The sequence below is a fragment of the Hemitrygon akajei genome, chromosome 6, assembly GCF_048418815.1.
Source record: "Hemitrygon akajei chromosome 6, sHemAka1.3, whole genome shotgun sequence".
In the NCBI taxonomy this organism is placed as follows: Eukaryota; Metazoa; Chordata; class Chondrichthyes; order Myliobatiformes; family Dasyatidae; genus Hemitrygon; species Hemitrygon akajei.
In genome coordinates, this window is record NC_133129.1 from 86,154,271 (window position 1) to 86,172,889 (window position 18,619).

Genomic DNA, 18,619 nt, shown 5'->3' on the forward strand with positions numbered 1-18,619 from the left:
TAAAGCACTACGCTACCATAAAGCAGCAGCGAGAAGAGAACATGACCTGGGTGTTGCCTCTATGAATTACAGAGAAATGAACATGGATAAGTTTTTAGAACAATATGAAATACTATAAAAACTTACAAATTAACATGTTAATGTTAATGAAGAGAAATGCCATAGATAATCTGATAATTGAATGTTTTCAAGATAATGAAAAAGAATCAGAATCAGGTTTAATATCCTTATGTCCTGAAATTTGCTGCTCAGTGGTAGCAGTAAATTGCAAAACTTAATAATAAAACTGTAAATTACAGTAGATATATTAAAAAGTTAAATTAAATAAGTAGTGATTAAAAACAGTGAGGTAGTGTTCATGGGTTCAATGTCCATTTAGGAATCGGATAGCAGAGGGGAAGAAGCTGTTCCTGAAACACTGACTGTGTGCCTTCAGGCTCCTGAACCACCATCCTGATGGTAACAATGAGAAGAGGGCATGTCCTGGGTGATGGGGGTCCTTAATGATGGATGTAATGTTGAGACTTTATAAGGCACTGATGAGGCCTCACTTGGAGTATTGTGAGCAGTTTTGGCCACTTATCTTAGAAAGGATGTGCTGAAACTGGAGAGGATTCAAAGGAGGTTCACAAAAATTATTCCAGCATTGAATGGCTTGTCATATGAGAAGCATTTGATGACTCTGCGCCTGTATTCACTAGAATTTAGAAGAATGGGGGGAGCGACCTCATTGAAAACTATCGAATGGTGAAAGGCCTTGGTAGAGTGGATGTAGAGAGGATGTTTCCTACCCTGAAATGTATCTCAGCAACTATAGATTCAAAAGATTAAAAGTGCATTTATTATTAAAGAATGTATAAATTTTACATCCTTGAGATTTGTTTGCTTACTGGCAGCCACAAAGCAAGAAACCTGAAAGAACCCAATTTGAAAAATAAGGACCAATCCCCAATGGACACAGAAAAAGTGAAAAAAAACAAATCAAGCAAACAGTGTATAAATAAATATTTTGAAAATTATTAAAGAGAAATATTGTACATGAGCTTATAAATTAATATTTTCAAGGTTATGAAAGAGAAATTAACAATGAAAATCGAGTAACACTCTATTTTAAAATCTCCATGAAGTAGTGATTTTGCACCCACGTGGTGTGTATATTTCGAAGTGGCGGTCGCGGTTTTGACGGCTGCCGTCTGCCGCCGGCTCGCCGTAGACCCGCCCCCGGCCCATGATTGGCAGGTAATGGCGGCGGTGAGGAGACGCGGCTGAGGGGAGGAGGGAAGGAAAAGCTGATCGATCGCCCGAGTCGCCGCCGCTGCTTCTCTCTCTCTCTCCGCCTACGGGGCTCCGGCCGCCGGCATGTCGGCCACGGCTCGCCGAAAGCAGGAGGAGAAGCACCTGAGGCTGGTGCGCGAGCTGGGCGCGCGGACGCACAACCGGCAATGTTTCGAGTGCGAGCAGCGCGGGCCCACCTACATCGACATCACGGTCGGCAGCTTCGTGTGTACCTCCTGTTCGGGAATCCTGTGAGTAACCCCGGGAGTGGGGAGAGAGATCCCGGGCGTGGGGATGGGGGAGCAGGGTCCCGTCCCCCCCCCAGGGGTAGGGGTTGGGGAGTATGTGTGTCTCCCAGGGGGTTGGGGAGTATGTGTGTCTCTGGGGGGGGGGGGAGGTGGGCACCTACATCATGTTCCACATGTTTGGGCATCCTGTGAGTCCAGTGATGTAGGGTGGAGATCCCAGGAGGGTGTGAGCCAGGGCATGGGGAGGTGAGGGTGTCATTCTGTGAGTTGGGGGTGGGGTAGGTGTGTTATACTGTGTCATGGGTAGGGAATCCTGGGAGGAGGTGGAAGTGAGTCACAGGGTTAGAGTGAACAGGCTGTATCTGTTGGGTAGTAGGATTTTCAGGAACATCTGGCCAAATAACCAGAAGTGGGACACTGGATAGGACCTGGGGAGATTCAAGTGACAAGCGGAGCTGATAGCTTGCTAAACACCTGGTGGAAAGCATGTTGGGGCTAGGATTGTACACAGATTGGTTTATCGTACAAGTTGAAGTTTATTGTGATCTGACTGTACACACATACATCATTCCTCCAGACCACGATGCACCCACACAACATATATCACACCCGTCACATTATACAAAATATACAACATGTAATCAAATAAAATATATTTTAAAATGCACGTAGTGAAGCACAGCACAGGTAAACAGTAAACGGCTCACTGTCCTAGTGACGAGACCTCGGTGGTGGCAGGGTATTCATTAGTCTCACAGCCTGTGGGAGAAGCTCTTACCCAGTCTGGCAGTCCTAGCGCTGATGCTCCTGTACCCCCTTCCTGACGGTAGTGGGTCAAAGAGATTGTCTGAGAATATCGGGCCAGAGCGCGGCATATACTGAGGTTAGGCAACATCCCATGAGGGTTATGTGAATTGGAACGGGGTTGGGGGGGGGAGGAGAGGGAGTTCTCGTGGGTGACGTGCTTGTGTGAAGGATCAGCAGTGGATAAGAGTTGCAATCAATAAGAATGGGGGCAGTGTGATGGGACACCTTGGGGGTTTCTCCATCCATGGCAATCTCTCAGGATTGAGGATGATTTTGCACCCACATCAGTTTTGTAAGTTGACTGATGAGAAAAATGTTGCATCTGAATACTCCCACACAGATGTGGCGGGTGGGTGGGTGGTTTGTGTCTTTTGCAGAGTCTCTGTGCTCCTGAATAGACTTCCAGATATACTTCCTCCATTTCTGAGTGTCGTGGGCTTGCAGTTTAAGAGGGTGGCTCTGGGCACACCCTTTCATTTGTCGGCCTGATGATCTCTCACTGTTACAGAGCACAGAACAGGGGCTCTGTTTGGTGTCTGGCATGTGAATGGTAGAGCCTACTGACTAGCTTGGGCATCGATGCTGCGAATGTTGGCCTGGGAGAGGATACTGAACTTAGTTTGCTTATCCATCCACTGGACATGGATTGGAACAGCACAGGGCAGGCTCTTCGGCTCACGATGTTGAGTCAAACCAATAAAACTAGTAATTAAATGTCTTTCTAAGCTAATCCTTTGTGCCTACACAATGCCCATATCCTTCCATTCCCTAGCTATCTAAACACCTCTATTGTATTGGCTCCTTTGAGCCCAGCAGTGTATTCGTGTGTGTGTACTTAAAAAAAGAAAACTAGTTCCACACATCTCCTTTGACCTGACCCCCACTCGTCTGAAATTCATGCCTTCTTGTGTTAAAACATTTGGACTCTAGGAAAAAGATACTTGCTGTCTATCTATGACTCTCACAATCTTGTGAAATTCTTTCAGGTCTGTCCTCTGCCTCCACTACACCAGAGAAAGCAATCCAAGTTTGTCCAACCTCTTCTCATTGCACGTGCCTTCAAATCCTCTTCTGCATCCTCGCCAAAGCCTTCCTAAAACGGGGCGACCAGAACTGAATCAATTCTCCAGATGCAGCCTAACTAGAATTTCATAAAGCTGCAGCATAACTTCCTGACTTTTGAACTCAGTGCCCGGAGTGCTAAAGCAAGCGTGCCACATGTTGCCTTTACAGCCTGTGCAGTTGCTGTGGACTTGGGATCCCAAGATCCCTCTGTACATCAGCACTCTTAATGATTTTGCCTTTAACAACGTACTGGCCCTTTACAGTTGAAGGATTTTGTAGGGATTTTGTCATCAATGTCTTTCAGATAGTTGACTCCTGACATCTGGAAAGTGGTCTATGTTTTTCAGGAATATGCCGTAGCCCTTTGTAAGAGAAGCATAGTTAAAAAAAATCAAAATGCTTGAGGAGGAATTAAGTGTATCTGCATGAAATAGTGTTGTAGGAAAGCAGCATCCATCATTAGAGATCCTCACCACCCAGGACGTGCTCTTTTCTCACTGCTGTCATCAAGTAGAAAGTACAAGAGCCTTGGGTCTCACAGCACTAGCTTCAAAGACAGTTACTACCCCTCAACCATCAGGCGGTTAAACGAAAGGGGATAGCTACACTCACTTGTCCATCCATTGAGATGTTTCCACAACTTAAGGGCTCTTTATCTCATTATCTCATGTTCGCATTATTTATTGCTATTTATTTATATTTGCTTTCGCACAGTTGTCTTCTGCACTCTGTTTGATCTTTCATTGATACTTCTATAGTTTGTATTCTATAGATTTGCTGATTATGCCCACAGGGAAATGAATCTCAGGGTTGTATGTGGTGACATATATGTACTCTGATAATAACATTTACTTTGAACTTTGATCAGTGGGTCAAGCGACAGCTTTGAGGGAAATGGAGGCAAACATCTATTTCTCTCCATAGATCCACAGAGTTCCTCCAGTGTTGTCCAGCTTCCAGCATCTGCATTCTTCTGTTTCTTCATAGTTCATGGAGTGGGGTGGGGGGCATATTCGTGAAGGACCTTTGACTTGCAGATGTCAAGTGGCAGGAACATGCTGTCACCTGCTTCAGCGAATGAGTCAGTGACAGCTTGGAACTTGGTATTTAAACGTGGACAAACATGTGCATCTTCAAAGTTCAAAGTACATTTATTATCAAAGTATGTATACATTATACAATCTTGAGATTTGTCTCTTAACAGGCAACCATAAAACAAAAACCCCCAGAAAATTAAAAAAAAGAAGACGATCAAATACCAAATGTGCAGAGAAAAAGAATAACGTGAATAATAAATGCAAGTAACTAGCTTTTTAAACTGAAGTCCACAGAGTCTGTTCCTTGTCCCTTAGTGGAGCAGTGAGCTGAACAGGCCTGTCCTTCGCATCTGGTCCCACAATCTGGCCTGGTGCCTAAATCATCACCCAAATGTCAGGTTGAGTTGCCCGGAGCCTAGACCACATTCTCCATTCTGCAGCCCCACTGACGTTTGGCTGACTTTGACTATGTTTATCAGGAGATGACACCTCATTAGTTCTGAAGATTAACTTCACCCTTGCAGGAAGTTTCTTAAATGTGAAGTGCTGCGCTCTGACGATTGAACAGTGTTTGGGTAGTGACGCAGTCTTGCACCGCGTTTGACTCTTCTGTAGATCTGTCGGCTAGAATTTGATCATCTAGAAGCAAGCATAAGATGACGGATTTCTGTATGTGGGCAAAATTTGATGGGATGCTCTGCAGATGGATCACTATGGCAGGAATGATCTCTCCCCCTCGTTAGTGAGAGAAAGGGCCTGTTAAGATGTTGAAGTGTTGGGATGTTTTTTGTTGATGGTTTGGAGATCATGGCCTCTGGGGGCTTGCTACTGCTTGTGCATGGGGGGAGGGGGGCTTTGGGGGTTTTAATATTTCTGTCATTCATTCTTTGGGGTTTTTTCTCTGCTTTGTGGATCTCTGCAAAGAGCAAGGATATCAGATTGTATACTGTATACTTCCTCTGACATTAACTTGAACCTTTGAGTTGCTCCCAGTTGGAGTCAAAGGCTTTCATGAGGATGAAAAAAAACTAGATATTGTGATGATACTACTCTTGGAGTTGGTGTATAAGAAAGATTATGTTCACTGTGCCTCTAGACCATGGGTTCCCAACCTGGGGTCCATGGACTCCTTGCTTAATGGTATTAGTCCATGGCATAAAAAAAGGTTGGGAGCCCCTGCTCTAGATGAACAGAACCTACGCTGCTTTCAGGGAGGAAATTAGAGGACAAGGATTGAGGAAGACAGGTGATATCTTTACCTATGGCAGGCTGGAGAGAGATCCATCTTGTCATTACCACATTCAGAAGATGGTTTTGATTGTAGCATTGCAGGTATGTCCTCTTTTTGTGGAAGAGGGTCCAGTGATCTGTGATTGAAGATCTTTTCACTGCCAAGTCCAATAACTTCTTGATGATAACACACATGGACTCTACAGATGCTGGAAAACAAAAGGAACTCATACAAAATGCCAACGGAGCTCACCAGCTCAGGCAGCATCTATGGAAATAAATAAATGGTTGACGTTTCAGGCTGAGGTCCTTCTTCAATACTGAGAAAGAAGGGGGAAGGCACCAGAATAAAAAGATGGGTGGTGGGGAAGGGGTCTAGCTGGAAGGTGATAGGTGAAGCCAGGTAGTAGGAAATTTAAAGGGCTAGAGAAGATGGAACCCTGTAGGAGAGGAGAGTCGACCATAGGAGAAAGGGAAGGAGTGGGGTACCCAGGGGGAGTTAATAGGCAGGTGAGAAGCCAGAGTGGGGAATGGAAGAAGGAGGAGGTGGAGAGAAATTTTTGTACTGCAAGGAGAAATCAATATTCACGCCACCAAGTTGGAGGCTACCCAGATGGAATATACAGTATTGCTTCTTTACCCTGTGGGTTGCCTCATCTTCACAAAAGTGGAGGCCATGGACCGACATGTTGGAACGGAAATGGGAATTGGAATTAAAATGTTTGGCCACTGGGAAGTCCCACTTGTGGCAGATGGAATGGAGCTGTTTCTATGATGATGACATTTGTTCCTTAGGCTTTTTCTTTTGGTTGAAATAAAGTCAGGTGCCTGTGTGTGCTGAGGATGTTCCCAAACAGTTGTTATAACCTGTTTCGTCTATTTGGGTTTCTGTGCGTGCCATTTGAGCTGAAAAATGCAGCACGGATTTTCCAGAGACTAATGGACTTAAAAGGCTTAGATTTCCTTTTTGCTTATCTAGAAGCCATACTTGTCACCAGCACACTCAAAACCAAACACATCATATCTCCACACAATTTTTAAGTGCTTTGGCTAACATGGGCTTGATTATTCACTCTGCTGATGCCAGTTCGTGTTGTCTACTATTGACTTTCTCAGCCATCGCATCTTCACAGACAAACTTTCAGTCAAAAGTCGCCGCTATATTATGGACTTTCTACTGCCCCACGCTACCAAAGCACTGCAAGAGATTTTAGGTATGGTGAATTTCTAACACCGTTTCATTCCACAAGCTGCTGAACTTGTTCTCCCCTTGTTTAGTGCCCTAAATGGCAGTGTCCCCAATCACATGCTTGAGTGGTCAGTAGATGTGACCAGAGCATTTGCCATATCACCAAACGAGCTCTTTGTAATGTGACCCTACACATCTAGCCATCACTGCTAATGCCTCAGACTATGCAGTGGGTGCTGTGCATGAATAGTTGGTTGGAGACATGTGGCTGTCACTCCCCTTCTTCAGCCGGCAGCTCTGCTGCCCCCCCCCCCCCCCAGACCCCGAGAGGAAGTACAGCACGTTTGACAGCCAGCTTCTCTGTCTCTATCTGGCCATCCACCACTTTCATTTTCTACTGGAGGGTCGGCATTTCACAGTGTTCGTTGATAATAAACCCCTCGTGCACGCATTGGCCAAAAAAGCTTCATACTGTTGGTCTGCACAGCAGCAACGCCACTAAACCTACATTTTGAAATTCACAACTGACGTACAGCACATTGAAGGGAAAAGTAACGCTGTGGCTGATCGCCTCTCACGGCCTGCCGTTGATCCCATACGTATCAGTGTTGACTACGCTGGCATGACAGCCGATCAAGCTACCGACCCAGAGGTCCAGGCTTACAGGAAAGGAGTCACGGTTCGTAGACGTCAAGATCAGGGTTGCAAGAGTTTCTCGCTTGTGTGATGTCTTACTGGAGGCCCTCGCCCATAGTGTCAGCAAACTGGAGGCGGATTGTATTTAACTCCATTTGTGATGTCTCACATCTGGGTGGGAAGGCTTTATAGGAACTGGTTGCTTTAAAGTTTCTGTGGCGCAGCCTTGGGAAGGAGGTGCGAGACTGGCATGCAGCCTGTATTGTGTGTCAGAGGACAAAAATTAACCATCACATTCAGGCATCATTGGCTGCTTTCGAGGTCCCTGAGCGATGGTATGACAACATTCGTGTGGACCTTATTGGTTCTCTTTTCCCCCACCACCACTGCGGTTTCACGCGTCTCCTTATCATGGTGGACCATACCCATATCATCAAGTGGTCAGAGGTCGTCCCTCTAGTTTCAGCAATGGCAGTGGACATGTTTTGGGTGTTCATCAACACCTGGGTTGCTTGGCGGGGCCCCATCCGATATTTCTTCCGACTGTAGTCCCCATTTCATGTCTGACCACTGGGCTGCAATGGCCCAGAACCTCAGCATTAAATTGCATCACACCATGGTGTATCAAATCCATTGGCCAGAGCGAGCGGTTCCACTATTCCATAAAGGCTCACTGACGGAAGAGTGTTGGCACGATCGTCCACTAAGGGTCTTGCTGAAGCTCAGAACAGCTCCAAAAGAGGACCTGCAGTTCTCTGCAGCTGAGTTGGTGTACGGGTACTGCGTGATTTTATTCCTGATGCCACAACAACCTGGTGGGATTCTCAGCAGCGTTCTCCCCTCCTCAGTAAACTCAATTCTTTTACACCTATTCCTGCCTCCCATCGTGATATACAGCACTCTTGGGTTCCAGTTGACCTACATTCTACCTCATTTGTTTTTATCCACCATGATGTACATCAACCCCCTTATGATGGCCCATTCCATGGTTTCGAATGGGACGAAAAGGCTTGTAATGTAAATAGGAAGGGTAAACCTGAAGTATTTAAACTGATCCACCAAGACGTGGTGGTTCCGCTACCAAGAGCATCGTGACATGACTGTGTGCATGTCAGATACCCCTGAACAATCTAACGGCACCTGCTGTTGTTCCAACCAAGGCACCTAGGACCCTGGCTGGGCTGCTCGTAGGAGCTCCGGACAGACTGTCAATGCTAGTTTTGGTGAATTGGTAATGCAAAGGGTGACAGATGATACATACTGTTCATAATAGAAATTGTTCTGCATATTCACAAACACCGCCATTGAGTTCACTTTAAGAGGATATCTGACATAGTGATATCAGTGGAAGGTGACTGCTTTTTATTTGTTCATGATGGAAGTAAAGAACTGTGGCTTTCACATGTCTTATTCACAAAATCCTATACTGTTCTTGAATCTGGTTGCCTGAGATTTTATGCTCTTGTTTCTTTTCCCAGAAAACAGAAGATAGAAAAGAGAATGACTAAGGGATAGATGTCGAGAGGGAATATACACACAGTGGTTAGTACCAACCTGAGGGAAAGAAGGTGCCAAGGTGTGTAGTTTTCCAGTATTGGACCATTGGATATCCATATGGATATGCAACCTTGCACTCAGTGGCAGGAAGAGCAAAGAACTGATTGTGGACTTCAGAAAGGGTAGGAAGAGGGAACACACACCAGTCCTCATAGAGGGATCAGAAGTGGAGAGAGAGCAATTTTCAAGCTCCTGGGCATCAGTATCTCTTGAGGATCAACTTGGACCCAGTATTTGATGCAATTGCAAAAACAGGCATGACAGTGGCTATATTTCATTAGGAGTTTAAGAAGATTTGGTATGTCTCCCAAAAATACTCAAATTTCTACACATGTACTATGGAGAGCATTCTGACTGGCTGCATCACTGTCTGGGATGTGGGGCTACTGCACAGGGTTGAAGTAAGCTGCAGATAGTCGTAAACTCAGTCAGCTCCATCATGAGCACTAGCTTCTGTAGTATCCAGGACATCTTCAAGGAGTGGTGCCTCAAAAAGGCAGCATCCATCATTAATGACCCCCATCACCCAAGGCATGCCTTGTTCTCATTGATACCATCAGGAAGGAGGTACAGGAGCCTGAAGTCTCATACTGAATGATTCAGGAACAGCTTCTTTCCCTCTGCCATCCGATTTCTGCATGGACATTGAATGCATGAACACTACCTCACTTTTTCCCCTCTATTTTTGCACTACTAATTTAATGTACTATTTAACATGTATATATTTACTGTAATTGAGTCTTTTCTCTATTACATATTGCGTTGTGCTGCTGCAGCAAAGTTAACAAATTTCATGACATAACGCTGGTGATATTAAACCTGATTCTGATTCTAAATAGTAGGCAGGGTGTATATGCAACATTGGCTTTGTATGAATGTGGTTTATTTTTGTGATGTGTATGGGGGTAGAGTGAAAATCTTTGTTTTGCATGTTATCCATACTGACCATTTCATTATAACAGTGCACTGAGGTAATACAAGGGCAAACAATGACAGAACGCAGAGTAAGGTGTTGGAGGAAGTTCAGTACAGGTGAGTGTGTGTGTAGTGTGCAGCATTGCAGGGGATGTGTGAAAGGATCATATAATATCCAGGCAGTGTATACAGGGGAGTACTGAGATTGGAAACTCTGCAGTATACATGTGGAATGTGTGCACGTGAAGTGTACGGAGATTGTAAATGGGGAACATGGCGCAAATGCAGTGCAGTGATCAGGTGCAGAGAGCAAGGAGTGTACACAGTGTACAGAGGGGAGAAGTTATGCAAGGTAGAGTGCAAAGAGTGAGTATAATGGCTCAGTTTACAAAGTACCCAAGTGTATTTACAATGTGCACTGTGTATGTATAATGATTATACAATATACAGGTAAGAGCGATCTGGTGACAGTTCCCCACATTGCTTTTGCCCACAATTCTGATTCCCATTCTCGTTCCAACATGTCTGTCCATTGGCTCATCTTGGAATAAGAGGAGACCACCCTCAGGTTGGAGGAGTTGCACCTTGTATTCGATCAGGGAAGCATCCAAGCTGATGATATGAATGTCGATTTCTCCTTTCCCCCCCCCACCTTTTTATTCGGATGTCTACCCCTTTCCTTTCCAGTACGACGTGGCATGTAACAAACGACTGAACTAGAAGGAATAATTTTAAGATGGGAGGGGGAAGTTCAAAGAAGATTTGTAAGGCTATTTTTTTTACACGTTGTATGGTAGCCTGGAGTATTGTCCCGGGGATAGTGATGGAAGCAGAGGCTTTTAGATAGACATGTGAATATGCAAAATGGAAAGATATGGATCATGTGTAAACAGAAGGTATTCATTTAATTTGGTCTGAAGATCCTGTTCCTGTGCTGTGTCTTTTCGTGTTCTATGTACAAATAACTTTCTCCCCTCTTCCCAGCCCAAGTTCCATGGAATGTCTAAAAGTTTTCACTGAATCTAACTATATTTGTCAGCCCACAATCCTAGCATTCTCTGCTTTGGTAATGTTACGTAAATTTCAGATATAATGTGACATATATGTATGTAAAAATTGAAATTAAAAAGTAGTAGTTGTTTAATAGCAGTAGCAGTCCTGATGAAGGTTTTTGGCCTGAAATGTTGACTTTTTATTCATTTCCATAGATGCTGCCTGACCTTCTGAGTTCCTCCAGCACTTTGTCTGTGTTGTCATTGCAAAGAAAAGTAGTGAGGTAGAGTTCATGAGTTCAGTGTTCATTCAGGAATCAGATGGCAGAGGGGAAGAAGCTGTTCCTGAATTGCTGAATGTGTGCCTTCAGTTTCCTGTACATCCTTTCTGATGGTAGCAATGAGAATGGCTTAGGTGATGGGGCTCCTTAATGTTGGGCACTGTTCCTTGAAGATGTTCTGGATATTGCAAGTTCCCTCTGCAATTCAGTGAAGCAAATAGGTGCAGGGATTCCCAACTTGGGGTCCATGAACCCCTCGGTTAATGGTAAGGTCCATGGCATAGAAAAGGTAGGGAACCCCTGGTTTACGGTAAAGTCATGGAGGGACGCACTCAGGGTCTGTGAGCGAATGGGAACGGTGTAGTGGCATCTATAAATACTGAGTCCTTGCTTGCATAAGTATAGAGGTCCTAAATCTTGCATTAACTGTATAGTACATGCTGTATAAAGGCATTACTTCATGTAGGGAGTGAACATTGGAAGTGATTGCCCATGTCTGGTATGGCAAGTGCATGTCATGAAGTTAAGAGATTGTCTTCAACTCTTTCAATTCTCCCCTGAATGCCCCAGTATAGTGATATTTGGAGGGTATATTTTGAGCTTCATAGTAGGGCAGCGTATAAATGGGTATGGGGATTCCAGCAGTGGGTGGGGCAAATGAAGGGATTGAAGAGAGTTCTTCAGTTTTGTTTGTTCATTTGTTAAGTGCTGTGTTGTGTGACATGGGCAATCATAGTCCTTCTGTAACCAATGTAATTCTTGGCAAAGTTTTTGACAGAAGCGGTTTGCCATTGCCTTCTGGGCAGTATATATAGAAGACAGATGATCCAGCCATTATCAATACTCTTCAGAGATTGTCTGCCTGACATAAGTGATCACATCACCAGGACTTGTGATATGCACTAGTTGCTCCTATAACCATCCACCACCTGCTCCCATGGTGTCATGTGGCCCTGATCGGAGAGACTAAGCAGGTGCTACAACTTGCCCAAGGCTAGCAGAGGGAGGGAAAGCCTTACACTTTCTTTGGTAGAGACATATCTTCACCCCATCAGCCTTCCTTCAGCTTTCCATATCTATGTTGTCAGTCAGGTACCCAGTTCAACTCATTACCCAGCACTTTGTTCATTGCCTCTATGACTTGGTGATTCAAATGGTAACTTAAAAATTCCTTGAATTTTTCTGAGAATCTCTGCACTCGCTAATTTCTACAGATGTACTGTGGAGCGTATTCTAACTGGCTACATCACCATCTGGACTACAATTCTCTGTGTGGAATCTTTAATGTTTTATAAAGTTGTACTTTAACCTTCCTGGCTAATAAAGGGCAGCATTCCTTAGTCTTATTTACCCCTTTGTCTACCTTTGCTGCCACCTTTGTGTTTCATTGCCTTTAGTAAAGGGCATTTAGAACACTACACCATCTCAGACACATCTTACACATACCTTACTACCATTTTGTAATGGTTACGTTTACTGCTGAAGCTAAATCAGACCACAGTTCTTGGTTATATTTGTCAATGAACCTACTTCCACCGCTATAGATTTGCACTTATTGCATTTGTCCTCGCCTTCCACCTTCCCCTTTTTGATGTTGTAGTTATTAACTGTCCTTAGTGGAAACACTGCACTGAATTTTTCATTTTATATCAAAATACAACTTTTCTGTTGCTCTCTATAAGGAGTTCGTATGTTCTCCCTGTATCTGTATGAGTTCCCTCTAGGTGCTCTGGTTTGCTTCCACATAAGCAAAGAAGTGTGGATTAAGAAAGCTAATTGCATGCTGGCCTTTATAACAAGAGGAATTGAGTATAGGGGTAAAGAGGTCCTTCTGCAGCTGTACAGGGCCCTGGTGAGACCCCACCTGGAGTATTGTGTGCAGTTTTGGTCTCCAAATTTGAGGAAGGACATTCTTGCTATTGAGGGAGTGCAGCGTAGGTTCACAAGGTTAATTCCCGGAATGGTGGGACTGTCATATATTGAAAGATTGGGGTGACTAGGCTTGTATACACTGGAATTTAGAAGGATGAGAGGGGATCTGATTGAAACATATAAGATTATTAAGGGATTGGACACGCTGGAGGCAGGAAGCACATATGTTCCCACTGATGGGTGAGTCCAGAACTAGAGGCCACAGTTTAAGAATATGGGGTAGGCCATTTAAAACAGAGATGCGGAAAAACTTTTTCACCCAGAGAATGGTGGATATGTGGAATGCTCTGCCCCAGAAGGCAGTGGAGGCCAAGTCTCTGGATGCTTTCAAGAGAGAGTTAGATAGGGCTCTTATAGATAGCGGGGGTCAAGGGATATGGGGAAAGGGCAGGAACAGGGTACTGATTGTGTATGATCAGCCATGGTCACAGTGAATGGCGGTGCTGGCTAGAAGGGCCGAATGGCCTACTCCTGCACCTACTGTCTATTGTCTATTAATAGGTTAATTGGTCACATGGTTATAATTGGGCGGCATGGGCTCATTGGGCCAGAAAGGCCTGCTACTGTGCTTAATCTCTAAATAAATAAATAAATAAAATGAAAAATAAAACTATTTTATTAAATGAAAACAAAACTATAGAAAATAAATATTTAAAAAGGGTTCTAGAAGTAAGCCTAGCAAATATAGACCTGTCAGTTTGACATCAGTGGTGGGTAAATTAATGGAAAGTATTCTTAGAGATAGTATTTATAATTATCTGGATAGACAGGATCTGATTAGGAGTAGCCAGCATGGATTTGTGCATGGAAGGTCATGTTTGACAAACCTTATTGAATTTTTTGAAGAAGTTACGAGGAATGTTGACGAGGGTAAGGCAGTGGTTGTAGTCTATATGGACTTCAGCAAGGCCTTTGACAAAGTTCCACATGGAAGGTTAGTTAAGAAGGTTCAGTCGTTAGGTATTAGTGCTGGACTAATAAAATGGATTCAACAGTGGCTAGATGGGAGATGCCAGAGAGTAGTGGTGGATAATTGTTTATCGGGATGGAGGCCGGTGACTAGCGGGGTGCCTCAGGGATCTGTTTTGGGCCCAATGTTGTTTGTAATATACATAAATGATCTGGATGATGGGGTGGTAAATTGGATTAGTAAGTATGCCGATGATACTAAGGTAGGAGGTGTTGTGGATAATGAGGTGGGTTTTCAAAGCTTGCAGGGAGATTTATGCCGGTTAGAAGAATGGGCTGAATGTTGGCAGATGGAGTTTAATGCTGAGAAGTGTGAGGTTCTACATTTTGGCAGGAATAATCCAAATAGAACATACAGGGTAAATGGTAGGGCATTGAGGAATGCAGTGGAACAGAGAGATCTAGGAATAACAGTGCATAGTTCCCTGAAGGTGGAGTCTCATGTAGATAGGGTGGTGAAGAAGGCTTTTGGAAAGCTGGCCTTTATAAATCAGAGCATTGAGTACAGAAGTTGGGATGTAATGTTAAAATTGTACAAGGCATTGGTAAGGCCAAATTTGGAATATTGTGCACAGTTCTGGTCACTGAATTATAGGAAAGATATCAATAAATTAGAGAGAGTGCAGAGACGATTTACTAGGATGTTACCTGGGTTTCAGCACTTAAGTTACAGAGAAAGGTTGAACAAGTTAGGTCTCTATTCATTGGAGCGTAGAAGGTTGAGGGGGGATTTGATTGAAGTATTTAAAATGTTGAGAGGGATAGATAGAGTTGATGTGAATAGGCTGTTTCCATTGAGAGTAGGGGAGATTCAAACGAGAGGACATGATTTGAGAGTTAGGGGGCAAAAGTTTAAGGGAAACACGAGGGGGTATTTCTTTACTCAGAGAGTGATAGCTGTGTGGAATGAGCTTCCTGTAGAAGTAGTAGAGGCCAGTTCAGTTGTGTCATTTAAGGTAAAATTGGATAGGTATATGGACAGGAAAGGAGTGGAGGGTTATGGGCTGAGTGCGGGTAGGTGGGACTAGGTGAGATTAAGAGTTCGGCACGGACTAGGAGGGCCGAGATGGCCTGTTTCCGTGCTGTGATTGTTATATATGATTAAAACGTCTGTGGTTTGAAAGAACGCCGGAGTGAAAGCAGCAGTTTTACAACCTCTGTGACTGGATCTGTCAATCAGTATCGAGAAGCAACAAACCGCAGATGCCAGAAATCTGAAGCAAAAACAAATTGTATTGGTCCTTCACTGGTCAGGCAACATCTATGGAGGGAGAAAATGTTAATCTTTCAGACTTCTGACTTTTCATCAGAACTATGAAAAGACCATAAGACATAGGAACAGAATGAGACCATTTTGCCCATTGAGTCTGCTTGTGCCTTCATGTCTGATTTATTATCCCTTTCAACCCCATTCTCCTACTTTCTCCCCATAACCTTTGATACTCTTACTAATTAAGAACCTATCAACTCTGATTTAAATATACCCAATGACTTGGCCTACACATTGTGGCAATGAATTCCACAGACTGACCACTTTCTGGCTAAAGAAATCGCTCCACATCTCTATTCCAGGGGTTCCCAACCTTTTTTTTTTATGTACCATTGACCCTCTACCATTAACTGAGAGGTCTGTGGACCTCAGGTTGGGAACTCCAGCTCTATTCTGAGTCTGTGCCCTCTGGTCCTAGAGTCACTCACTATAGGAAACATCCTCTCCACGTCCATTCTAATATCAATTTCAGTATTCGATAGGTTTCAAGGAGAACCCCCCCCCCACCCCATTCTTCTAAACTCCAGCGACTGTACTTAGAGCCATCAAAGTTTCCTTGTGTGTTAACCCTTACATTCCATGATCACTTGTGAACCTCCTCTGGATCCTCTCCAATGCCAGCAGACAGTTTCTTAGATAAGGGGCCCAAAACTGTTCACAGTGCTCCAAACGCAGTCAGACCAATGCCTTATAAAGCCACAGAAAAATGAGAAATCAAACCTGTTTTAAGCAGTAGAGAGAAGGGGGAGGGCTGGAGAGACCATGGAAGAAAGAGAGCCTGAATGCTGTGTGTTGGTGGTGAGATAGAGAAGTGCAACAGTTTAGATATGGGAACTGAACTGGTGGCTAATGTTTAGTTAGATTATTGTCATATACATCAGAGTACAGTGCGATCTTCTGTAGCTTGAGGTAACGGGGAGCAATAGGGGCATTCAACTGCGTTAACATAGGTTTACAGTGTGATGCTGTTAGATGTGTGGGTAATGACCAAAGGAAAAATGCTGGAGTTGCTTAGTACTTTAGTGCAAGGGTGTTTACCAGGTGTGACAAAAATCAAACCTGCAAAAATAGTGAAAAGAATGCTGCCAATGTTTACAAAAAGCTATTTATCAGAAAACAAAATAACAACTTCAGTGCGTCCGGAGTGAACTCCTAGCAGCTCCTTGGCGTCACCAACATCTTGTACATAGCATCTTATCTCGTGTACTCAGTACTTTGATTTATGAAGACCAATGTACCAAATTTATCAGGTATACATAAAACCATACAGTGAAACCATACAGATTTGCGTTAACAACCAACAAATCTAAAGATGTTCTCATGGTAGTCCACAAGTATCGCTCACATTCCGGCATCGACATGCTTGATGCCCATAACATCTGAACACATAACAAAACAAGTCCTGTTCCTCTTTACCACCCTCCCTCTCAATCACACACACAGACGGTCCTCCCGTCTCCAAGCTTCGGCCATCAGGCTATCAATCAGAATCAGGTTTAATATCAGCGGCATGTGTCATGAAATTTGTAACTTTGTGGCAGCATACAAAGCAATCAATACATGATAATATAATAAAACTGTAAGTATATATGTATATTAATTAGTTAAGTTAAACAAGTAGTGAGGTAGTGTTCATGGGTTCAGTATTGGATGGGAGATGGGAAGATGTTCTTGAATCCCTGAGTGTGTGCCTTCAGGTTCCTGTACTTGCTCTGTGATGGTAGCAATGAGAACAAGGCGTAACCTGGGTGATAAGAATCCTTAATGATGCACCACTTCTTGAAGATATCTTGGATACTACAGTGGCTCTTGCCCATGACTAATTTGACATCATTCTGCAGCTTACTTCAATCCTGTGCAGTAGCCCCCCCCCCCCCCCCCAATACCAGATGGTAATGCAGCCAGTTAGAATGCTCCCTATCTCTGCTTATTCTGAATTTGGGTTTTATTTACTGCTTCCTGAGCTGAGTGGATGCTTTGCAAGTGTAGAGTACACTGTGCAGCTGAATTCTGAAAACACTTGCAACCAATGTCTGCAATGTACAGTTATCTCGGGAGGTAATTTAATTAGTTCACAATATGACTCAAAGTATTCAGCTTTTGATCACAGTGCTTTTTAAAACCGCATGTTGCTAACAATACTGGTAGGACAATTTCTGCTATTTACGATATGTCGGTGGTAATTTCCCTAATGAGCTTCTAGCATTGTCTGGCAGCTTCAATACAGTCATTTCTCCCCTTCGATGGTGTGCCATGTTGATAGACATTAATTGTCCGAAAATGATCAGTTGGGAGTAGGAAGTGTACCTTTCTTTTTCTTGATGAGTTAATTCGGAGAACAGTGTACAGAAGGGTATGGTCTGGGTGCAGGAAAATGGCAGTATGGCTCAACACAGACTAGATGGGTCAAATGGCCTGTTTCTGATGTACTTTTCTATGACTGAATGGTTCAGTCCCATCCATTGTTCAATTCCTCTCCCCATTCCTAACTCATCAACACTTCAGTCACAGTTTCTGTCTTATCCATGTTTCAATCACAGGATCGATTCTGATTTCAGTCTTTGACCTTTACTACCAATGCATTAGTCATTGAACTCTGGGTCGCTTTGATTTTGTCAGGAGAGTGATGTGATGTTTGTTTGTTGTGTGTTGCAGCTGAGAACGGGTAAAGTGTTTCTTGATTTATATCTGGCCCCCGTTCTCAGAATGGGTGAAAGACTTAAACTTGTGGACAAGGTTGTTCTTCCCTTGCTGCCAATGGCAATGAATTCCACAAATTCACCGCTGTCTGGCTAAAGAAATTCCTCCTCATCTCCGATCTGAAAGGATGCCCCTCTGTCCTGAGGCTGTGTCCGCTGGTCTTAGTTTATCAGTTAATGTTTTCATAGCCTTCAGCCTGATGGCATGAATATCGATTTCCCCCCACTTCTGTTTTAAAAAAAAAAATTCCCTCCCCCTTCCCTCTTCCTCTGTTCCCCACTCTGGTCTCTTACCTCTTCTCACCTGCCTGTCACCTCTCCCTGGATCCCCCTCACCCTTCCCTTTCTCCCACGGTCCACTCTCCTCTCCTATCAGATTCCTTCTTCTCCAGCCCTCTACCTTTCCCACCACCTGGCTTCACCTATCGCCTTTCAGCTGGTCCTCCTTCCCACCATTTAATTCTGGCGTCTTCCCTCTTCCTTTCTAGTCCTGAAGAACGGTCTTGCCCTGAACATG

At 43.9% G+C, this 18,619-nt stretch overlaps 1 protein-coding gene across 3 annotated transcripts in view; it reads left to right on the top strand.

The window, feature by feature from the left end:
* The first annotated feature begins 1,220 nt into the window (after nucleotides 1-1,220).
* Nucleotides 1,221-18,619, top strand: part of LOC140729221 (arf-GAP domain and FG repeat-containing protein 1-like) — a 126,270-nt gene continuing 108,871 nt past the window's right edge. For all 3 annotated transcript variants that reach the window (XM_073048738.1, XM_073048739.1, XM_073048741.1), the window contains exon 1: nucleotides 1,221-1,526. In XM_073048738.1, coding sequence (XP_072904839.1) covers nucleotides 1,360-1,526 — 167 coding nt within the window. In that variant the 5' untranslated portion in view covers nucleotides 1,221-1,359. The remainder of the gene's footprint in view (nucleotides 1,527-18,619) is intronic.